Source organism: Sinocyclocheilus grahami, unplaced genomic scaffold (genome assembly GCF_001515645.1).
Source record: "Sinocyclocheilus grahami isolate Dianchi unplaced genomic scaffold, SAMN03320097.WGS_v1.1 scaffold338.1, whole genome shotgun sequence".
Taxonomy (NCBI): domain Eukaryota; kingdom Metazoa; phylum Chordata; class Actinopteri; order Cypriniformes; family Cyprinidae; genus Sinocyclocheilus; species Sinocyclocheilus grahami.
Window position 1 is genome coordinate 1402499 of NW_015505517.1, and position 21969 is coordinate 1424467.

The 21969-nt window shown below is 37.7% G+C and overlaps 1 protein-coding gene across 1 annotated transcript; it reads left to right on the forward strand.

The window, feature by feature from the left end:
- The first annotated feature begins 4590 nt into the window (after window positions 1-4590).
- phf3 (PHD finger protein 3) lies at window positions 4591-18286 on the forward strand. The gene is made up of 15 exons (XM_016295645.1): window positions 4591-4850; window positions 4932-5042; window positions 9546-10800; window positions 12420-12663; window positions 13443-13485; window positions 13685-13805; window positions 13957-14113; window positions 14292-14408; window positions 14600-14728; window positions 14831-14969; window positions 15268-15457; window positions 15548-15695; window positions 15789-15878; window positions 15966-16161; window positions 16250-18286. The coding sequence occupies exons 1-15, from the start codon at window positions 4610-4612 to the stop codon at window positions 17818-17820; spliced, it is 4752 nt and encodes a 1583-aa protein (XP_016151131.1). The 5' UTR covers window positions 4591-4609; the 3' UTR covers window positions 17821-18286.
- The last annotated feature ends 3683 nt before the right edge of the window (window positions 18287-21969 follow it).

Below are 21969 nucleotides of genomic sequence, written 5' to 3' on the forward strand. Positions count from 1 at the left end.
GTTCACCGACAACTCTACTGACCAATAGCCACTGCACAAATTGTATGCCCAATTTTAGGATTTTTTGTATTGATTTGAAATGATTTTCTGAATCTCTCTGCTCATCACTTAATAAGAAAGCTGTTAAAACTACTGTACTGATGGAAAAAATATTGACTTTGATGCAAGGGTTACCTCCTGTGTATTCTTTGAAGTTGACATTTTATGTGTAATTTTCCATTTAAGTTATTTTTAATTTTAATTTATTTATGATTTATTTATTTAAGAAAATGGAAAAAAAGAAAAGATGTTTAACTTTTTATTTATTTGTTTTTGTTCTGTTTATATTTCATTTTTATTATTCTTTATATATTTATTGTTTTGTATTCTGGTTGTGTATGTAATTTATTGCTATGACTGTATCCCCTGTGAATGTTATATCTTCAATAAAAAAAATACAAATAAAAAATAAGGAATCACTAGCAGAAACTCGAAAAAAAAAAGCCACTGCACAAAACAAATCCCAGCCGGGTCCGTCACTTTTTTTGGGTCCCCTTGAAACATTTCCGTTGTGGTTCGTGCTATTTGCAGCGCGTTTCTTCATTTGCATGTGTTGTGAGGATTTGCAGCGTTTCTTCATTTGCATGTGTTGTGAGGATTTGCAGCGTTTCTTCATTTGCATGTGTTGTGAGGATTTGCAGCGTTTCTTCATTTGCATGTGTTGTGAGGATTTGCAGCGTTTCTTCATTTGCATGTGTTGTGAGGATTTGCAGCGCGTGTGTTGTCAAACTGATGAAGATGTTTTCTTAATTTGCTGGTGTTTTTTCAATTTGCATGCGTTTTCTTAAGTTGCAGCGCGTTGAGCTCTCTCGGCCACCGTATCTTTTAGGTGTTTATAAAATGATCTGGTGTTCTAGACAACTTGTTTGGTCATGTTTTCCTGTTTCAGCACACGACGTGATTGGCCGACAAAAAATAGCCGTTAATATTTTAAGTTTAATAAATTGAGATGTATATATTGTATATTTATTTTATTAATGGTTTTTAGTCATTTTAGAGCTTTTTATGTGCTACCATATGAAATATATTTATTGTATTTATTTCCATAAGCACAAAGTGACGGCCCAGGAGAGAACACATTTATTGTGTCAATCTGTCCAAAGGCTTTTTTTTTTTAAATTACACATTGTGTGTTCATATCCTACACAACATGTGTCAGAATGCTGTCAACACAACCATGTGTGTTGTTTTTGACACATCTGTTTTTGCAGTGTAGGATGAGGGGCTAGTTGTGCATGAGCAGTATGAATATCATCACTGTAACTCGTTTCTGATTGAAGGAGGGAGTCATGTTGCAACCATCCCCACTCTTCCCCTAGTACTTTATTTTTCTTGTTTTGTTTGCAGCTGAGAGGCATTAACCTGTACTAAACTAACCCTCCATAGCAGGTTATGTTCAGGGAGTAATTTGCTAAAGCTGCTTACATTCTGTTGCGTCATTTTTTTGGAAACAAAAGCTACACTTATCCGTAAACTTACCCGAGTATGTCACATAACCTGCGTTCTGGTCAGATGGCTGTATTATAATAGAGAAGATGGAAGAAAACGGCCATATACTGACACAGAAATACACAACAAATCTGTATATAATGTGCATAAAGTCAGGGTACAGAACAAATTGCATCCCTTTTGTTGTTATTATATTGCAGATAGGTGACACAAGGTGAAGGTGACCCTGCAATCTTGTTTGTAAGTCAGTGATAAACAAATGATAAAATAAATGATTTAAATGGATTAATAGGCTTAATCTCTTCATAATCATTACGAAGTCACTAGTGGAATCATTTGGAGAACCTCTCAGGCTATCATTTCTATGAGAAACTTATAACACGGAACCTATAAGCTCCCGGAAGAACTTTAATAAGTAACCTCAGTAATCCTATCAATTTAAGTTTCTTGAATACAGAGTATTTCTCCAGTGTGGAAATCTGAAAACTCCCCAATGACAGATTAAGTGTGTTATCCCGTGATGAATCACATTGAATTACACGCAATTAGATTGACAAATAAAGAAAGAGACCTTTTTTTTTTTTTTTTTTTTCATTTTATGAGCACCTTCCACACACTAAACTGCTGATACAGACATTCCAATGTGATGTTAATCACTTAGATCACAGTAGGAAAATGATAAGAGATATTTGATAAACGCATTAATGCACAGATTTGAAACCGTTACAAAGTACATTTGTTAGCCATGCTGGCAGCAGCACCCTCAGTGGCTCCCACAGCCCCCAGGATGGCTTGACCTGATGAAGGGATCCCAGCAGCACCTAAAGACATCAATTATCCCAGGTGAAAGGCCATACACCAGTTTTATTGTTAAACTGTTAATAGAGATTTTTTTTTTACCTGCTGCTGCACCAGATGCATAAGAGTAACTAGAGGATGGAAAAAAACAAGTAAACTGTTTGTTTGTCATTTAAGTTTATACATTTATATTAGAAGATACTTACAGGGATCCATCTTGGACTCTGCTAAAGCACACAAACTGGATATTCTTAATTTGTTCTAAACTCTGGGTCGTCCGCATTGATAGCTCAGTGGGAGGATGCTTTTCAAGTAAGGAAACCAAAACCACAAACAAAGAGAGGAACTTTAGACAAACATCGGATATTAATATTAAATTATATACACAAATATAAATATAAAGTGGGAAACGATGTTACTTTATTACTTCAAATAATTACTAATATTACTTAAATAAATTCATGCAATTATTTCTTTAAACATACAATTGTTTGTTTGCTTATCTTTCAATCTCACGTACTATAACGTGATTATTATTTGTTGAAATACTATCCTGCAAATGCTTTGGCCATACCATAGTAGATTGGGTAGACTGTGGGCCATACACTTTAGCTTCTACCAGTAAAGCACTGACTAGAGCTAGATCACACACTGCCCCCTGCCGACGGATCCAGCGCGTCACGAGTCGTTAGCTGGCTCAGAGGGTCAACAGGAAGTACTACTTGTGTCCCATCACAGTTCTCAAGCGGAAAAGGTTGTGGCATTAACGACAACGCGTATGGCGTCCCAACAACGTAAGCGAGAATACAAGTCCTTCTCCCATTATGCGCTGGCTCTTCGATCACAGTGAGAAACGCGGTGAGTGTTTTATCTAGCGTCTCGCGCGAAGTGGGCGTGCACGCTCTCAGTTCGTTTAGCGCGAGGCCTTCCTGCGGTGCACGCGACGCGACTCGAGACGAGTTTGTGCAAAAAACCGCGTCGAATGTGCCGCTAACTATATATGCACATTTGGGAGGCGGTGTCGAACGCTTGTTGTTGATAAAAGGGAGTTTAATTCGGTCTGGTGAGCGGGTGGAATACACGCAGGCTAGTTGGGAAAGGCCCGCGGAAGCGTTTGGTGGTGTGTTTGTTTTGTGAGGCTTTTTTTAAATGCCGTGCTCTGCTTAAACGACGAATGCATCTTTTTCAAACACTAACGCCGTTTTTTAAAGCTGCCTTTTCTGCTCGGAGAGAGTCAGTGAATGTGTGAGCTGCTGAGGGCCGCATGCGCTAGCTGTCTGTGCACGTGAGCCGATCTAGAGCCAAAATAAAAACACTGAAAGCGAAATGTTTCATTTAACACTTGAAACAATTAATTTTTTTGCAGTGTTTGTGTTGTCTGTAATGCACGTGTACAGTTTGACACCTGATGCTTGCTGTTCTAATTCATTTGACAAACATTTCTGTAGCTGTGTTATTACAAGTAGGGGAGAGCGGGGCTAGATGTCACTCTTTATTGAAATGAATATTTCCTAGAGTAGTTTTTTTTGAACGTATGTATAGGCACATAACTTGATGTTGATTTCGTAAAGTTGCTTCAAGTTTTATGGCATTTCAATTAAATAGTTTATTTCAAGCCGTAATGGAGCTGAAAAAAGGAATGCTTGTAACGCTTTATTTTACGGTGTCCTTGTTACACGTTACATGTACCTACTACTATAACAATTAATTACATGCAAGTAACCCTAAACTGAACCCTAATCCAAACCATATAGCAAGTACATGTAGTTAATTAATATATTACCCAGTACTTATTTGTATAGTTACACTGTAACAATGAGACCTTAAAATAAAGTGTTACCGGAATGCCTTAAAACTCTCTAAAGCTTAATTTGGTTAAGAACATATCTTGAGTCATGGCTCCAAAACAACAACGTTTTAATGTTATATTGCCAAATCTGTTGAACACTGTTGCCTACAACATTCAAAACCCACTGCTAGAGTAAACAAACTTTTTTGCAATTGGACTTTGGAATTGAAAGCTGGTAGTTACTGAGATACAGCCCCTGTGACAACTAGCCCCTGTCTACCCTATGTCGGTGTATGGTTTGCCGTTCATTTTGCTTTAACGCCAAACATTTTAAAAAGTATGAGAAACTAAGATTCTTTTCTTTTTTTTTTTTTGGACGGAAGCAAAGCAATGAGCATATATGTGGAGTTAATGTCATCAATCCAACTTATTTGTCAAAATACTCAACATTAGAAGATAATGCAGTGTTCAAGATACATTTAAAACAATTACCTGTTTTACTTTTCCAGAGCAAACCATACAGTGCAGGCATTCATGGATATAGTTGGTGGCCCATTCAATCATCTGGTTCCCAGTGACCAGTTGGATGATTCCTTACTGCTCGGACAGAACCTGGAATGTGAAGCTAGTGATGAGTTTGAAGCAGGTCACGGCCAACCTGAAGATTCACTGAAGAACATGCTCAGTGACAAAGATCCCATGTTTGGATCTGCTAGCGCCCAGTTTCATCTCTTAGAAAATGAAGATGTCAGTTTTAAGCTTGGGAGCACAACAGGTACAGTAGTTGCTTTTGAAGTTTGTTTGTGCTTTCATTTAGAAGTAGGTTTGTAATTTAACTACTTTGTGTGTTTTGCAGCTGCAGATAATGACATGACAACAGCAGGTGTTAGTCAGAGTCCATCTGATGGAGAACACAGTCAGTCCAGCTTCTCACAGGGCAGAAGACATTTACAGAGACGACAAACAGGTACACATAACAAAATGGACACAGCTGGATTGCTTTGAATCTGCTTGCAATAAAGGTTCAGAAGTAACCCTAATTAGTTCACTGATTGTTTGCAGCTGTCCAACATTTTTTGTCTTTTTGTTAAAGCTATTAGTTTTTTTGAAAGCAATTTACTAGTTAAATCAATAAAATTCAAATACAATTTTAAATATGTAAACTTGTCAATTTGAATATATGTGTGTGTATATATATATATTAGTTACTAATAGTTTAAAGTGCCCCAATCATGCCATTTTTACAGTTCCTAATATAGTTTTGGGAGTCTCCTACAATAGGATTACATGCATGCAAGGTCAAAAAAACGCTTTCGTTTTCTCAAAATATGCATTTAATATCACCTCATTTTCCAGCGATTCTCAAACGATTAGTTCGAAGCAGTTCAAAGATTCAGTCTCTCTAAACCCCTCCTTTCTGTGAGCCTGCTCTGCTCTGATTGGTCAGATGGCCCAGTCTGTTGTGATTGGTCTACGGTGTACAGAGCATTTCGGAAATGATACGCCTATTTCAGTAGTTCTGTATTTTGAACGCTCTATAGAAAATATAAACATCTATTATTTATCATACTATTTATCATACATATTATTTATCATACTTACAGGTTGTGATTCAGTGGAGCAGCTAGTCCAAATTAACAGGATAGTGATCCATCTTTTAACAGCAAGTGTTTTGTGAATCCCACGTTGAACTTCCCCCCCCATCCCATCAAAAACATCATAAAGCTAGGCTATATATATTAATAATAATAAATAGGCCTATATGAGAAAAACTGTGCAACAAGTAATGTTCCTGTGGCTCAGTGGTAGAGCATTGTGTTAGCAGCGCAAAAGGTTGTGGGTTCGAGTCCCAGGAAACACACATACTGGTAAAAAATGTATAGCCTGAATGCTCTGTAAGTCGCTTTGGATAAAAGCATCTGCTAAATACATAAATTAATATTATTATTATTATGTAGCCTAGTATGCGGAGTTTCGGTTCATTTTTGTGCTGTGCGAAAGAAAACCAGATGGCAGAAAGCGGCATCCTATTTTTCTTTAGGCTTATTTTACAAAAGTTTGTTTTGTGAATGTACACAAATAAAAGCAAACTTTTTACAATTCTAATTATCTTTACGACTAAAAGGATCAGTTTCCAATGTCAGAAGGAAAAAATTCAAGTGATTGTGCCAGTGCCGCATGCGCGCACACAGTTAAGCATTGCTTCATTTGTTCATTATCATAATAAAATAGTCAAACATATGGGGAAAAAACACACTGCTCAGTTAAAATATGTAGTAAAGTCTGTGCCGTTAAGTGTTATCACCATACCGCCGTGATGTTATGCAAAACATTTTGTTTTACGTGGATATTGGAATGCAAGTGAAGTAGGCTACATAATAAATAATAGGCTATTTTGGCATTCAAATACATCGTGAATACGGAACCATTTGATATTGTGTCAAATGAGAGACCCAACGTTGGTTTCAGTTTCGGTTTAGCCTAAATGAATTCATTTTGGCTTGTCGTTTATATTGCTATAGCTTCTTATATTTTAAATTCTTGTTCTTTTCTAAATACTGTTAATTGAAAGGATTTGTTGTGGAGTGAGGGGAACTAAAATAGCCTAGCTATGTTTACAGTGTTTATTATAATGTTTGTAAACATTTTGCGTCGGCATTAGGCGAAAGAAATAATAAAATGCGACTTATACTCGACTTGCATTTTTTTTTATATACGCGTAACGTATTTTATCCATGCAGCAAACCTTTTTAAATATTTTTATAAATTACTGAAAAAAAATTTAATAAATTACTTTTTAAACCATTTAACTGATTGTATTAATCGGTCAAAAATTCTTACGGTCGGTTAACTGGTTAAAATGAACATTCCTAACAGTGATACATGTAGAATAAATATTACACTGAGCCACCAAAATGCTGAACGAAATCACAAAAGGTCTTCATGTTTTTGTGACATGTAGCTTTCTCACTGTATAAGACGCTGCGAGTGACTTGGACAAAAAAAATATACATATATTTTTTATTAAATTTAAGTTTATTTGTATAGCTCTTTTCACAATAAAAATTGTTGCAAAGCAACTCTAACAGAAAATTAAGTTTCTACAATATATTTAGTGGTAGCTTATCAGTGGTGACTGTCAGTTAATGTACATATGGCAGAAATGTATGTAAAAATCAATTAAAGACGTAATCAATCAGACGATGAACACTATTAACAGCAATTATTATATGATGCAATCAAACTTATAGCAAAATGTGGTAGTTTTGTATGTTGTTTCAGGGTTGGCATCATCTGAGGTCCTCTGAGGGGTTGGCATCATCTCTTCTCAGGTGTTCTGGATCCAGACTGAAGCTTGTGTAAATCCTAGTTACCACGGGATGTCAATCCCATAGCAAAAACAGAGAAACAAATAGAGACATAATTAGCGTAGCTGCTGTTCCAACCAAGTAAAATTGATTTGTTTAACCTAAGCTAAAGAATAATGATGCACATTTGATCAGATATAACTGCAGTAAAAGATTACGAGATGCATTATTTGAATGCTTGGCCAAAGAGATGTGTCTTTAATCTAGATTTAAACAGAGAGAGTGTCTCTGAACCCCGAACATTATCAGGAAGGCTATTCCAGAGTTTGGGAGCCAAATGCGAAAAAGCTCTACCTCCTTTAGTGGACTTTCCTATCCTAGGTACTACCAAAAGTCCAGAATTTTGCGACCTTAGAGAGCGTGATGGATTGTAGCGTGGTAGAAGACTAGCTAGGTACGCAGGAGCTAACCCATTAAGGGCCTTATAGGCAAGTAATAATATTTTGTAACTGATACGGAACTTAACAGGTAGCCAGTGCAGAGACTGCAAAATTGGGGTAATATGATCATATTTTCTTGACCTGGTAAGGACTCTAGCCGCTGCATTTTGGACTACCTGTAGCTTGTTTATTGAAGATGCAGGACAACCACCTAGCAGTGCATTACAATAGTCCAGTCTAGAGGTCATGAATGCATGAACTAGCTTTTCTGCATCAGAAACAGGTATCATGTTTCGTAACTTGGCAATGTTTCTAAGATGGAAGAATGACGTTTTTGTAACATGGGAAATATGATTTTCAAAAGACAAGTTGCTATCTAATATAACACCCAGATTTTTGACTGTAGAGGAAGTAACCGTACATCCATCTAGTTGCAAATTGTAATCCACGAGATTCGGCGTACTGTCTTTTGGTCCAATAAGTAATATCTCTGTCTTATCCGAATTTAATAGGAGAAAATTATTGGTCATCCATTCTTTTACATTTTTAACACACTCCGTTAGCTTAGATAATTTAGAAGTTTCATCTGGTCTTGTTGAGATATATAGTTGAGTATCATCGGCATAACAGTGGAAACTAATCCCGTATTTCCTAATAATATTACCAAGTGGCAACATGTATATCGAAAATAGCAGAGGACCTAGGACAGATCCTTGTGGCACTCCATATTTTACTGGTGATAATTGAGATGACTCCCCATTTAAATGAACAAGGTGGTAGCGATCGGACAGGTAGGATCTAAACCATCTTAAAGCCTGCCCTTGAATACCTGTATAGTTTTGTAATCGATCTATGAGTATGTCATGATCTATAGTATCGAATGCAGCACTAATAGAGACATAATTAGCGTAGCTGCTGTTCCAACCAAGTAAAATTGATTTGTTTAACCTAAGCTAAAGAATAATGATGCACATTTGATCAGATATAACTGCAGTAAAAGATTACGAGATGCATTATTTGAATGCTTGGCCAAAGAGATGTGTCTTTAATCTAGATTTAAACAGAGAGAGTGTGTCTGAACCCCGAACGTTATCAGGAAGGCTATTCCAGAGTTTGGGAGCCAAATGTGAAAAAGTTACTACCAAAAGTACAGAGTTTTGCGACTTTAGGGAGCGTGATGGATTGTAGCGTGGTAGAAGAATAGTTAGGTACGCAGGAGCTAAACCATGAAGGGCCTTGTAGGTAAGTAATAATATTTTGTAACTGATACGGAACTTAATAGGTAGCCAGTGCAGAGACCATAAAATATATTTTAATAAAGAATTAAAATGTTTTTCCCAGTTCACCCTCCTTTTGGGCTCCTTTGATATGGTTTAAATGTCTGTATTGAGATATTAATAAAGCGCAAGGATTATTTGGTTTAAAGTCTTATTAAACCAATATTTTTGCCCATTTGCTGGGTTTGACTGCTCATCTGTTCTGTTTTACCACTTTGACTATAAAATATATTTTAATAAAGAATTAAAATGTTTTTCCCAGTTCACCCTCCTTTTGGGCTCCTTTGATATGGTTTAAATGTCTGTATTGAGATATTAATAAAGCGCAAGGATTATTTGGTTTAAAGTCTTATTAAACCAATATTTTTGCCCATTTGCTGGGTTTGACTGCTCATCTGTTCTGTTTTACCACTTTGACAGTATTGAAACCATTTTTCTCTCTCAGCAAGCCGCGGTCGAGTTAAAGGCAGGCGCCCAGGTCCTGTGCGAAAAGCAGGCGAGAGTAACAAGCAAGAGTCAACATGTAGCACAAACCCGGGTGGAGATAAAAGCCTTGATGCAAAAAGAGAAGCCCTGCTCAGCCGTCGTTTTGGAGTCCATGAGGTCGACTCCTCTATGAATCCAGTAGTTGTGTTACGTCGATTAACTGTTACTGTCGGGGGCTATAAAATCGAACTGCTTCCTGGCCCGTCGCATGCGTTTGGATCATTTAGCACAAGCGCTCTTCAGTCTCTGGGCTTCCAGGATGACGGTGTCGCTGCTGACGGCCTTGCACTCAATTTGGGACAAAATCAAGATGATGGCACACAAGAAGTTGTTAATTCTGCACAAGAGGTTGTCGGGGAAGTGAGCGTTGGCCAGTCAACTAGTGATGACATGCCTATGGATTTTGGGCCGTATGTGAACCCTAATGAAGTACAAGACACTAACAGCAGCACCATGTCGCTCAAGCCCAGCGTGGAAAACGCCACACCAGCAGACGCCAAAAAGAATGACCAAATCAAGACCCGAAAGCTAATCGCACAAAAAACAGGGAACAAGAACGGCACGGCAGTTCAACCTGCAGTCAAAAAGCTTCTGAAACACAAACAGGCTCTGTCTGCTGCCAAAAATAAACCATCTCATCTCACCAGGCCAGGGCTCTTGCAGAAAGTATCTAGACATCCCAGAGACAAAAAGATACATACAGGCTGCCCAGAAAGTCTCAAAGGAAAGCCCGTTAAGGTTGGCTTGAAACGCCCAGGTGGGCCAGTCACTCCTAAATCACCCTCAAAAATACAAAAGATTCAAGATGGACATACTGCGAACCAAACTGTAAACCCACCTGTCCCGGTGTCCCCGACTGTCAGCAGAAAACTGTCATCTGATTCTGGTCCAGGTGTCAAGTCAGTCCAATCCCCTCACCCTTCGAAAAAGCCACAAAATCCTCCCACTCCTGTAAACAAAACAAACCCACCTGTGACAAACAGCCAAGGAGAAGAGGAGCAGGAGAAGGTCAAGATCAAGAAGCCGGAGAAGATTCAGCAAAGACACAAGAGTAGAAACTCCAGGAGTATCTCGATAGAGGAGCCGCAGCTGTTTATCCCTGATAATGCCCCTGTGGTGAAGAAGGAAGCCGAGGGCGAGCCTCCTCCTGAAAGCGAGACTGTGTGGGATCCCAGCAAGCACTGTGGATTATGCAAGAAACCTCACAACAACCGGTATGTCAACTTTTATCTCTAAATTCATTCAAATGGTCATAGGTCAATACATTTATTTCTGTATAATTTTAAAGATGTTTAATTGAGCATGCTAATTTGACCTGTTTTTAGATCTAGATCACCTTTGCCATTATCTAACACAATGCATTCTACCAAATTAGAAATAACGCAAACGATATGTTTGGATAATGACTTCCTCTGGTATTGCAAATAAATGAGTTAATTAGAAAACGATCTCTCCCTTCTACCACAAGCTCTGTGTTCTCTACAGTGCTCCTCCTTGGCAGCAGCAATCGCAGCCATGTCAAGTGCAATATGGGTTTAGACATACTTTTTTGGGCAGTAAATAATGGCGCAAATACCAGTAAATTGACTACCGCAAAACTTGGTAAATCATGTTGCGTGATTCATTTAAATAGTCTCCTCCCATAAATTTTGCGCCTGAAAGGGAAACTCCTACAAATGCATATGCAGTAAGGTCAGCTGCAAAAATGACTTTTTCACTGCACATCTTTAGTAAATCTGAAATGCACATCTCTAGTATTTAATGCCAAAAGAGGGTTTGTGCTGGTGCAAGCTATTAGTAAATCTGGGCCTTAATCTTTATAAACACTAATAATTTAATAACCCTGTTAAATGCAAGCTTTAGTATATCTCAAAATGAATACCCATTGTTCATACTCTACATTATATAAAGTTGTGGTACCTAAATTAATTTGTAGCCATTAAAAATCAATAATCTGTGTTTTATTGTATTCAGACAATATGTACTTAAATACCAGAAAAATGAGAAAAAAGTGTTATTAGCTAGAATTTTAATATCAATGCATGCCATTGCCTGTTCAAAATTTCAATTATAAACAGGGTTTATGAAGCTCTTAAGGTCTGTTAAATCAGAGCAGAAAGTCAAGGCATATATGTTGCAATGCAGAAATCTAAACATCCTTAAATCAAGATGCATTTACTTGAGATGCAAACTGATCATATGAAGTCGTTTTCTGTGAAATTGAACAAAATTGAGTTTATGCCTGTAATAAGAACAAACCTCTTGCCAAAGGGGTATTTTTTCCCTTTGAATTATTTAGATTTTGCATCCATTGGCATTGGCATTGGCATTTGCTTTTGTTTTAATTATAAACTTACTTTGTGTTGACCAGTCTCTCATAAATCATGACTGAAAGTACATGCATCTTGATTTAAGAATCTTTAGACATTTTCAATGGAAAATAAGACAAAAATACTGCTGAAGATGACACTTTTAAAAAAGTTATTCATATTCTAGCGGTTAAGAGCAGAGCTATTCAAACCTATTTAAAAAAAAATTTTGTCAAATGAAAAAGTAATGGAGAGCTGTTGGAAGATGTATTTTTTGAGATCCGTTGTAACTTTGAAGTGTTGCTAATACAACTCTGTGCGGTGCCTAGACATTTACATTTAGAGACCAAATTGACGTGTTGGTACCTTCAATTAATTGCTTAAATATTCTTAACTTGGTCTTAAAAAGCCATTTACATTTACCTTCATAAAACCTGCAGAAACCCTAATAAATTGGTAGTAAGAAAAGCCTCAAAAGCGATGGGCTGAAGACAGACCTGTGCTGTTGTCTGTTGTTTGATTAGGTTCATGGTGGGCTGCGGCCGCTGTGATGACTGGTTTCATGGGGATTGTGTGGGTCTGGATCTGGCTAAAGTTCAGCAGATGGAAAAGGAGGACCAGGAGTATGTGTGCTTGAAGTGCTGTGCGGAAGAGGATGGGAAAACCGGTGCTCAAGCCACAGAGCAGTCAGATGATAAGTTGTCTGCTAAGCAAAAACCGAGACCCCAGCAGTCGGTCACCGCAGGTGGAATACGACCCTTCCGAAAAGTAAGCAAACAAGTCATCCTGTAGTAGACTGGAAAATAATGTGATTACATGCATAGTCGATAAAAATATATACATTTGTCAACATAAAAATCAAGAGTTAAAGAAGGTATTTAAGTTGTTTTAATTATTTTACTTATATAGTGTTATGTAACTGACATACAAGAAAGTAAAGACGTTAAGCAATAACTTTCACTCTAATCGTGTGAAATCTTGTGTTTGTGCCTGAAATTGTTGTGAAGACCAGAGGCTGCTAATTAATATTAGCGTGTCATTGCCTCAAATCAGATTAATCAAAGGGCTAAAATATTACAATTGGACTTCAAGGGGAAAAATAATAGAAATTTACAATTTGACCCTTTTAATTGGAAAGAACATGGGATCTGATTTGTCCTATATCAACCAAGTGCAAAAACAAAAGTTGTTTTTCTTTGAAGCATTAAAGTATTTGATGATTGCTTATGGCAGATTTACATATATATTTTATTCTGCCCTTTCTGATTTAGCTTTTGAGTGCTAGCCACCAGCTTTCTTTAAAAGGGTTTGTACATATCTGCTTTTCTATATTATTAACACATGGGTGTAAAAGGGGTTAGTTAGAGTTAGTTTGCACAGTGTTCCTCACAGGTGTGTTGCTGTGTTCACATGGATAGGTGTGTTACACACTCCAACTACCAATGAAATGGCCACTTGAATTTGGTTGGCTCAGATTGCAGTTTTCACTGCTATATTGTAGTATTTATTCTTTAAAAAAAAAAAAAACATATTTTTTTTTAACATAGGATGTTGGAGAACGACGACCGTCAGAAGATTCAGCGTCAAAGGGTATAAATATTTCCATCAGTTATTTTATACACTATTTAAACGTAACATTTTTGTAAATGACTTTTTAAAAAATATATATTTAAATTGTCAGTTTATTAATAAAATGTTCGCTTATTAATAAAATTGTTCATTTTGTCTATTAATTTTAAATGAATACAAAATTATATACATTAATAATTTTGAGTTTACATTTTTGCAGGACCAAGTGTGAAACATGAGACGAAGAAAGTGAAAATATCACCTGTGACCTCAAAAAAACCGTCCACTGGACAAATCAGGCGAAGTGTTCGGGACTCGCTGGAGGAGATTCTTTTGAAACGGTGTGTGTGATTGTGATTTTTGCTAGATTACCAGTAAAGTTAGTCGATAGTTTTTCCTTAGTTGTTGAAACAAAGCTACCTCTTGTTTAAATTAAGTGTGTAATATTAAGTTGTTCATATTCTCTTCAGTGTTTATCCTCTTATCTTACAGACTGAAGGAGGCCGATATGAAGATTTCATTGGACAAGCCTGCTGAGTTGGCCAGAAGAACGGAGAAAGAGCTTTTTGCTCTTTTTCAGGGTGTTGACAGCAAATACAAAAATAAATACAGAAGTTTGACTTTCAATCTGAGAGATTCCAAAAATAATGTAAGTAATTTGACATTATTCTTTTGGTAATATGATAGGTAAACAGTGAAAATATACTGCACAGAGACATGAAATATTATGTCAAATATGACATAATATTTCATGTCTCTGTGCAGTATATTTTCACTGTTTACCTATTTTCATTTCACTCAGTGTTAATGCAAATGTTCTTTTGCAGGTGTTATTCAAGCGAGTGCTCAAGGGGGAAGTTTCCCCTGCAGATTTGGTGCGTATGACTGCAGAAGAGCTGGCCTCTAAGGAACTGGCTGCTTGGAGACAAAGAGAGAATCGACATGTTAGTAAAACATAGCTGTGTTGCATTTCTAAAATCTCACAATAAACAACGTAATGCCATTTGCAAAGTGTTTCACTTCATTAGTAAAGTAAAATACGCAGCAGGAAATTACATTCATTTGTCCATCAGAAAAGTCATTTCATAGTCATTCAGATTTTGACTGTTAACCCTATTGATGTCTTTGCTGGCAGACGATTGAAATGATTGAGAAAGAACAGAGAGAGGCAGAGAGACGTCCTATCACTAAAATCACCCATAAAGGGGAAATTGAAATTGAGAATCAGGAGCCTGCCAAGGCACCAGAGGCCATAGAGGTTGAGGTGAGATTTGGGAGACATTATGCTCCATTCTGTGCAGCTTTGTTATATTTTCCAACAAGGAAAAAGAAAATTGCTTACTAAATTTTCCTTCTGTGTTTTCAGCCAGAGCCTGTGCCGAAAGCTGCAGAAGTGCCTGAAGAAAACCCCCCCGAGACTAAAGCTGACAGTCCCAAGAAATCTGTAGATACCACCAACTTGCATAAGTCTCATCTATTTGACCTCAACTGCAAAATCTGCACAGGTAAAACATTTTTCTGAGTTCAAATAAAGTTCTGAAAAAGTTGTTGGTTTTTTTTTTGGTGAAGAATTAAATGGGTTATATCATACTAAACTAAAAAGTATCCTGGGTCTACTTATGTTAGCAAAGCTTTTTTGCTTATAATTAAAGTCTGATAAAATAAGTCCATTAAGAATCTTCCACATGTTAAAAAGAAACTTATGTCAAAGTTACAAAAGTAGTTATTAGTAAAGTTTTCAGAGTTAAATAATGTGTTTATGGTACAATTAACTTACTTTGATTTTTTTATGTTTCTCTGAAGGTCGCATGGCTCCACCTACAGAGGAAGCTGCTACAAAGGTGGTAAAAGTGGCTACAACAGTTGTGAGAAGACAGTCTAGTACGACAGATGAATCTCAGCACTCCACAACTACACCTACATCAGCACTGATAGACGATCTGTCTTTAAGAGCCATGGAGGAAGGTCTCCTCAATTTTTTGCCCGAATCCAGGTAAGATTCCTGATTAAGCATGATTTTCAAGCAATCTCATGTTTCGTAAACATGACTTTAAATGACATTATGAAATTGTTGCTTTAATAGGTCAGATAGTCTGAGTAGCAAAGAAGACACAGCGACATTCCTCAGCAATTTGGAAAGTCTGTGGAGCGGCTTTGTTGTTATGCCAGCTGTGGCGAGGTTTCTAACAAAAGCTTATCCTGTCTCTGGAATACTGGACCAACTTACACAGGTAAATTGGCAGTCAGACATTTTGAAACATCCTAAATGTGTCATTTACACACATGTCCTGACGTATTAGAAACATTTTGAATTGTGTCTGCAGGATTTGCCAGACAACATCCAAGTAGGTGGACGAATCTCTCCTCAAATAGTCTGGGATTATGTCGAGAAAATCCGTGCTTCCGGGACAAAGGTGAGAATGGATTTATTCTTAGATTTGTCACATTCTGTAAGTGACCATTTGTATGTGCTGTTTGTGACTTTACATTTTTTCCCCTAGGAAATATGTGTTATTCGTTTCTCCCCTGACACCGAGGAAGATGAGATCTCGTATACTTTGTTATACGCCTATTTTAGCAGCCGAAGAAGATATGGTGTTGTCGCCAACAACCGCAAACGAGTTAAAGACATGTATCTCATTCCTCTCGGCTCCACAGAAAAAATTCCCCATCAGATTGTACCGTTTGATGGTCCTGGTAAGACTTTCTTTACAGGTTAATTTGTAGGATCCGCATGATTTTTGCAACAAAATCTTGATATTAATTGTGGCACTCCACATTGTAGGGCTGGAGACCAATCGTCCCAATCTTCTTCTCGGATTGGTCATCCGCCAGAGACCGAAAAGAGACTTTGGGGTAATCCTGCCAAGCGATGTCAGGGAAGCTCCAAGTTTCTTGGCAGAAAGCAAACCTCATGTCGATTACCCACAGAAAGCTCCTGCGGCTCAAGACGCAAGCACACGGAAAAAAGACACTGTCGACTTAATCAAGTCCGTCGTTGAAGAACCTATATTGGATACTGAGACAGAAGAGAATGTTTCTTTGCGCTTTCTTCCTGGGGTGCTGAAGTTGCCTGGAAATGGGGCATCGTCTTCGAGCGACACTGTGAAGAGTGATTCTACAACAACAGTAACCAAGAGTCCAACTGTTGATAGTGGAAACCATGCAGAAATCCATCCTAAACCTACAGCCACCGCTCCTCGACTTGATCGCTTCATTATCAAGAAAAAAGACCCCAAAGCTGTTAAAACAGAGCAGGCGCCATCCAGCTTGAGTTTGGAGACCAACTCAGAAAAGAAAGAGAGTGGAGTCATTCTTTCTCTGAGTGACAAACCTGCAGATGTTTCAACAGAGAGTTTCCTGTCTTCTCTCACGACCACTAAACCCAAAGATGAGTCCGTGTCCGGCAGCACAGCTGCACCAGCTAGTCAAGCAACAAGAGAAACCACATCATCGGATGCATTGAAAGACTCTGTCAATGACGGCTCTAGCTCTGTCCCCAAAAACGAAACCGTATCAAGTCCCACCAAGTCTTTGAAGACATCTGGTATTTTAAAGACAACATCTTTATCAGCTGAACCTACCCAGTTAAAACCTCAACTAGAAAGTAATTCAGAAAAGAAAGTTACTCAGCAACCATCGGTGCAACCCCCTCAAGAGTGCAAAGCCATAGAGGACATCCAAGCCATCACCACAATCTCCTCCACTGGGAAAAACGAAGGTCCCAAGCAGTCCAGGACCTCTTCTTTTAACCCTAAAGTATATAATCCAGCCCTCATTTTTCATTCGTATCATGCTGGTCCACCTGGTCCCCAATATTATCCTCCTCCAGCCAATCCTGCCCCTTTCTTACCCCTTCAATCACAGGTTCCTCTGCCTTTCCCGTTTCCTCCTGGTCCACCTCCTCCACAGATGTTCCCTCAAAGCGATCCTCACATGCTTGCTCCACCTTGGCCTCTAACCGTCCCTCCCCAAACGCTCCCTGTGCCTCCTCTGACATACGAGTCCAGCTTGCCGACCTCTTCGCCCCTCAGCAAAGACGAGAAGGGCTCGGAGAAGTCCTACGGTGACTTGGGCGACAAGCCGTCCAGAAGGTCCGATGAGACCTACAGGAAGGACAACAGAGATAAAGACCACTATGACAGACACCATCACAAAAGCAGGCACTACGACAGGGACCGCGAAAAGCACAGGGACAGAAGTCACAGTCATAAAGAGCACCACTCGAAAGAGGACAAGTATGAAAAACGGAGAGAGCGGCACCACAGCAGCAGTCATTACCGGGACAGAGACAAACACAGACGGGATTCTGATTATGAGAAACACAAGAGAGACTCGAGAGACAGGCGTTCGTGATCTTGGCATCAAACCGCTCCACTTTCCTTAAATCTGTCAAACAGTAGAAGAAAACTATTTATAAAGTTGCAAAATGATTTTTATATGGAAAAGCAGCTAGTACGAGATTTTTAGTTGGTGTTTTTTTTGCAATCTAAAGGATATTTGTTTTGTTTTAAAATGTAAATTTTCCCTACCTGGCTTTACAACGACCCACTAACATTGTCTTCACAAGCAGCTGGTTGTAATAAAAAAAAGTGCAGCGCATGGGTGATGAGAACAGCTTCTTTTGCCTCACTTTTTTTTTTCCGTTTTAATTTTTCTAAAATTGGCTTAAGTATTTTCTATGTTTCAGGTGACAAATACTTCTTTGTTCATTTTGGCTTGTCACACAACAGAAATGTGCATATTCAGCACATGTACAGTTCATAAAATGTTTTTATTGTTAGTAAAGCGACAAATTAAAGTCTTTGTTTCTTAAAGAGACTCATTTTTTTATTGTCATGCGTTGCAATAAATAAAACACCTGAGATCACAGAAAAAGGTAGTGTTTATTTTACAGTAATGAAAAAGCAATTAAATAAGATTACTTTTGGGGTAGTATATTAGTATTATTTTATATTTGATCATTATGGGAAATGGAAGTGTATCAACTATAAGCCACATTTTTTAAAAATACAAGTAGTTTTTTTAACACCACGCACATGGAATATGGTTTAAAACTGTATTTAGACATCCCAAATTTTGCTAATAGGGTAGCAAAAACTGCAAACCTCGTATTTCACAAATGAAAACATTAGACATTCTGACCCTTTGCTGAAAAAAAGTTTTTAAAGCCCTATTTCGTACCTTATTTGTTTTGACATTGAGAATAAAATCCTTTACAAGTAGTTAATATATAAATTCAGAAAGGTCACCACATTATTTTATTTAAAAGACATTTTTTTGTGTTAGTGCAGAGTGGAAAATTGTCAACAGTTTTTTTCTGTGGCATAAACAAGAATAACAAATCTGGACAAATATCAACTGGTAATTCAGTAAGAGGCACAAATATATAACAGTCCTGCTATCGTGTTCATCTCTTCATTTCGTGTCTTCAAACAACACGTGTGGTCATTTTGAGATGACTTCTTGCAGTGTTTTTTGTACCTTTCATAAGCATCTTTAATGCAGGATGATTCCTATCACCTTGCAGCATCATTTTACCATGCCAGTGATAAACAACAGATTTCACCTCTTAAAAACGGGAATTGAGCATGTATTTGTGAAAAAAATCTAGACGTGAATACCTAAAATCAAATATCAAGATATCAACAATAAGCAGAGTCATTTTTTTCTACTCTTCACCTTGATAGACATTAAAACCTTCACTGGTTTGTAGAAACTCCAGCTCTCTGATGTCCTGATACAAGAAAACATCTTTAATACTCCCATCAAACCCTTTAGTAAATCCCAAATTTTGCTAATAGGGTAGCAAAAACTGCAAACCTCGTATTTCACAAATGAAAACATTAGACATTCTGACCCTTTGCTGAAAAAAAGTTTTTAAAGCCCTATTTCGTACCTTATTTGTTTTGACATTGAGAATAAAATCCTTTACAAGTAGTTAATATATAAATTCAGAAAGGTCACCACATTATTTTATTTAAAAGACATTTTTTTGTGTTAGTGCAGAGTGGAAAATTGTCAACAGTTTTTTCTGTGGCATAAACAAGAATAACAAATCTGGACAAATAACTGGTAATTCAGTAAGAGGCACAAATATATAACAGTCCTGCTATCGTGTTCATCTCTTCATTTCGTGTCTTCAAACAACACGTGTGGTCATTTTGAGATGACTTCTTGCAGTGTTTTTTGTACCTTTCATAAGCATCTTTAATGCAGGATGATTCCTATCACCTTGCAGCATCATTTTACCATGCCAGTGATAAACAACAGATTTCACCTCTTAAAAACGGGAATTGAGCATGTATTTGTGAAAAAAATCTAGACGTGAATACCTAAAATCAAATATCAAGATATCAACAATAAGCAGAGTCATTTTTTTCTACTCTTCACCTTGATAGACATTAAAACCTTCACTGGTTTGTAGAAACTCCAGCTCTCTGATGTCCTGATACAAGAAAACATCTTTAATACTCCCATCAAACCCTTTAGTAAATACGCCAGACGTAACTGATGCCACATCTCTTTTCAATTCAAAACCCCCTAAATAAATCACCCCTCCATAATTCACTGCTACATACCGTTCAAAGGGGTCAGTATCTTCAAAAATGACTCTTTCCTCATTCACATAGACCTGGATGAGAGTCCGGTTGTGAGTAATAGACAGGTAATTCCAGTGATTACAGCAGAAAATGTTTTGATGCACAAGAGGAAGAGCGGTTCTCTCACCAAGATTGACTGAAACCTTCAGATAATCGTCCTGCAGCCCAACCGCTAGATGGTCATCGTCTTCACTCTGCTTTCCCCATCCAAAGGATCAAACCGTCCCAAGCTGAAGTAGAAAAATTCAGTGACACCGCGGTGTACATCAGATTCCTAGAGTTGAACTTCGAATCCTTGTATTTCAAATAAGAGTTTCCAGTAAACCTTAAAGTCCTCATCGTAACTTCTTGGTCACAATAAGTCCCAATCCATCCTAAAGAACACATACATGAACATGAAACAGACATTGTGTTATGGACACAGACAGAATCATGTTGACAAAGACTGCTGACAGTGAACTGACTGCTGGCACCATGAACCGGTCCACAATGAGGGGCAAATACACCTGAATGAAGAAAGACCTGCTGGATGGCAGTAGCCACAGTTCAAGCAAACCTTCTATCCACACGCTGTCCCATCCCAGTCGCCAACATTGGCTCCGTCCAGTGCGCCTGTCTCTGTAAGCTCAAGGTCCTGCCCATTGACTATGACCTCTCGAATGCCACCGGTGAATCCCACCAGGTCCTTCTCTATGGCATCCAGGGACACTGTGTTCAGAGAAGACACACCACCAATGAAAATATCTGTGGTAACATCCAGAGTGGTCGAGCCCTCCGAAGAGTTCCTGGTCACGGCTTCATCGTCTAGAATCAGGAAGCCATGGTTGCCTTTTCTACCAGCCTTCACTGTGTGTCACCTCATGCCGGTCACATCTACACTTTTTGGAGACTGTAATACAATAGTTTCATTTCCCAGATTATAGCGGAGCTGTGCAAATCCAGTTGATCGGGATACGCTGAGGAAATCACCTTGGGTGGGATGAGAATAAACGAAAATGAACAATTTTGTTCACAATATTACAAACTATATTGTAATCTTTATTGTTTTTATTCAAATTTTGTTATTGAACATATCTTAAATATGAATATGCATTGAGCATACACTTAAATGGTTTAATTTTGCATAATGTAACAGAATTCAAGATGTTGTCTTACCGGCCGACTGCTCAACTAGCATGCGGTGTAGAACAGGATGCCCTCCTGTTAAAGAGTTTGAAACTGCAGTTGCAGATGAGTTCTGTGCCTTATGTTAATGGCAGGAAATGACATCCAAGAGGATTGATTCCCACTGAAGAAAGGATCAGTGATAGATACAGCTGGAAAATAAATCGAGAACCCTGAAAGTGTTGAATTTTAATAAGCTTATTTAAGCAACTTCTTGACTTTCATAAAGTTAACATGGAGCAGTGGAGTGTTTTTTTTAAATATAAAAGGTAAAAATATTTAGATTTATTTTTATCAAGTTTCGTATTCAATATATACAGTATATATATATGTGTTTAATTACATACTATACACAATATTGTTCAAAAGTTGAGTCAATAAGATTTTATTATTCACCAAAGAATCCAAAAAAAACATTATTAACATTATTCAGTTTTGTCATTACACAAATGACATTTTAAAACAAAGTAAAAAAAATTATTGCATCCCTATTGAGAATAAGAGATGTCTTCAGAAACATTTTTATACACATTTATAAAAACAAATTGTAAATGCATGCAAATATATATATAAAATTCTAATTATATTAATTCTACTAACTGGTGTCACGGTCACGGTGTGTGGAGGCAGGCAGGATGATGAGGATTCCAATAAAGATATTTAATGTAGACACAACAAGGCCGATTCAGGAAGATGAGAGAGACAGACAGACAGACACAGACACACAGACACACAGACA

What these genes read in the sequence shown, in the direction of transcription:
- phf3 (XM_016295645.1), top strand. Translation starts at nt 4,610, where the DNA reads ATGGATATAGTTGGTGGCCCATTCAATCATCTGGTTCCCAGTGACCAG. An exon ending in TTTACAGAGACGACAAACAG is followed by an intron (nt 5,043 to 9,545) that starts GTACACATAACA and finishes TTTCTCTCTCAG; the next exon opens with CAAGCCGCGGTCGAGTTAAA. An exon ending in AAGAAACCTCACAACAACCG is followed by an intron (nt 10,801 to 12,419) that starts GTATGTCAACTT and finishes TTGTTTGATTAG; the next exon opens with GTTCATGGTGGGCTGCGGCC.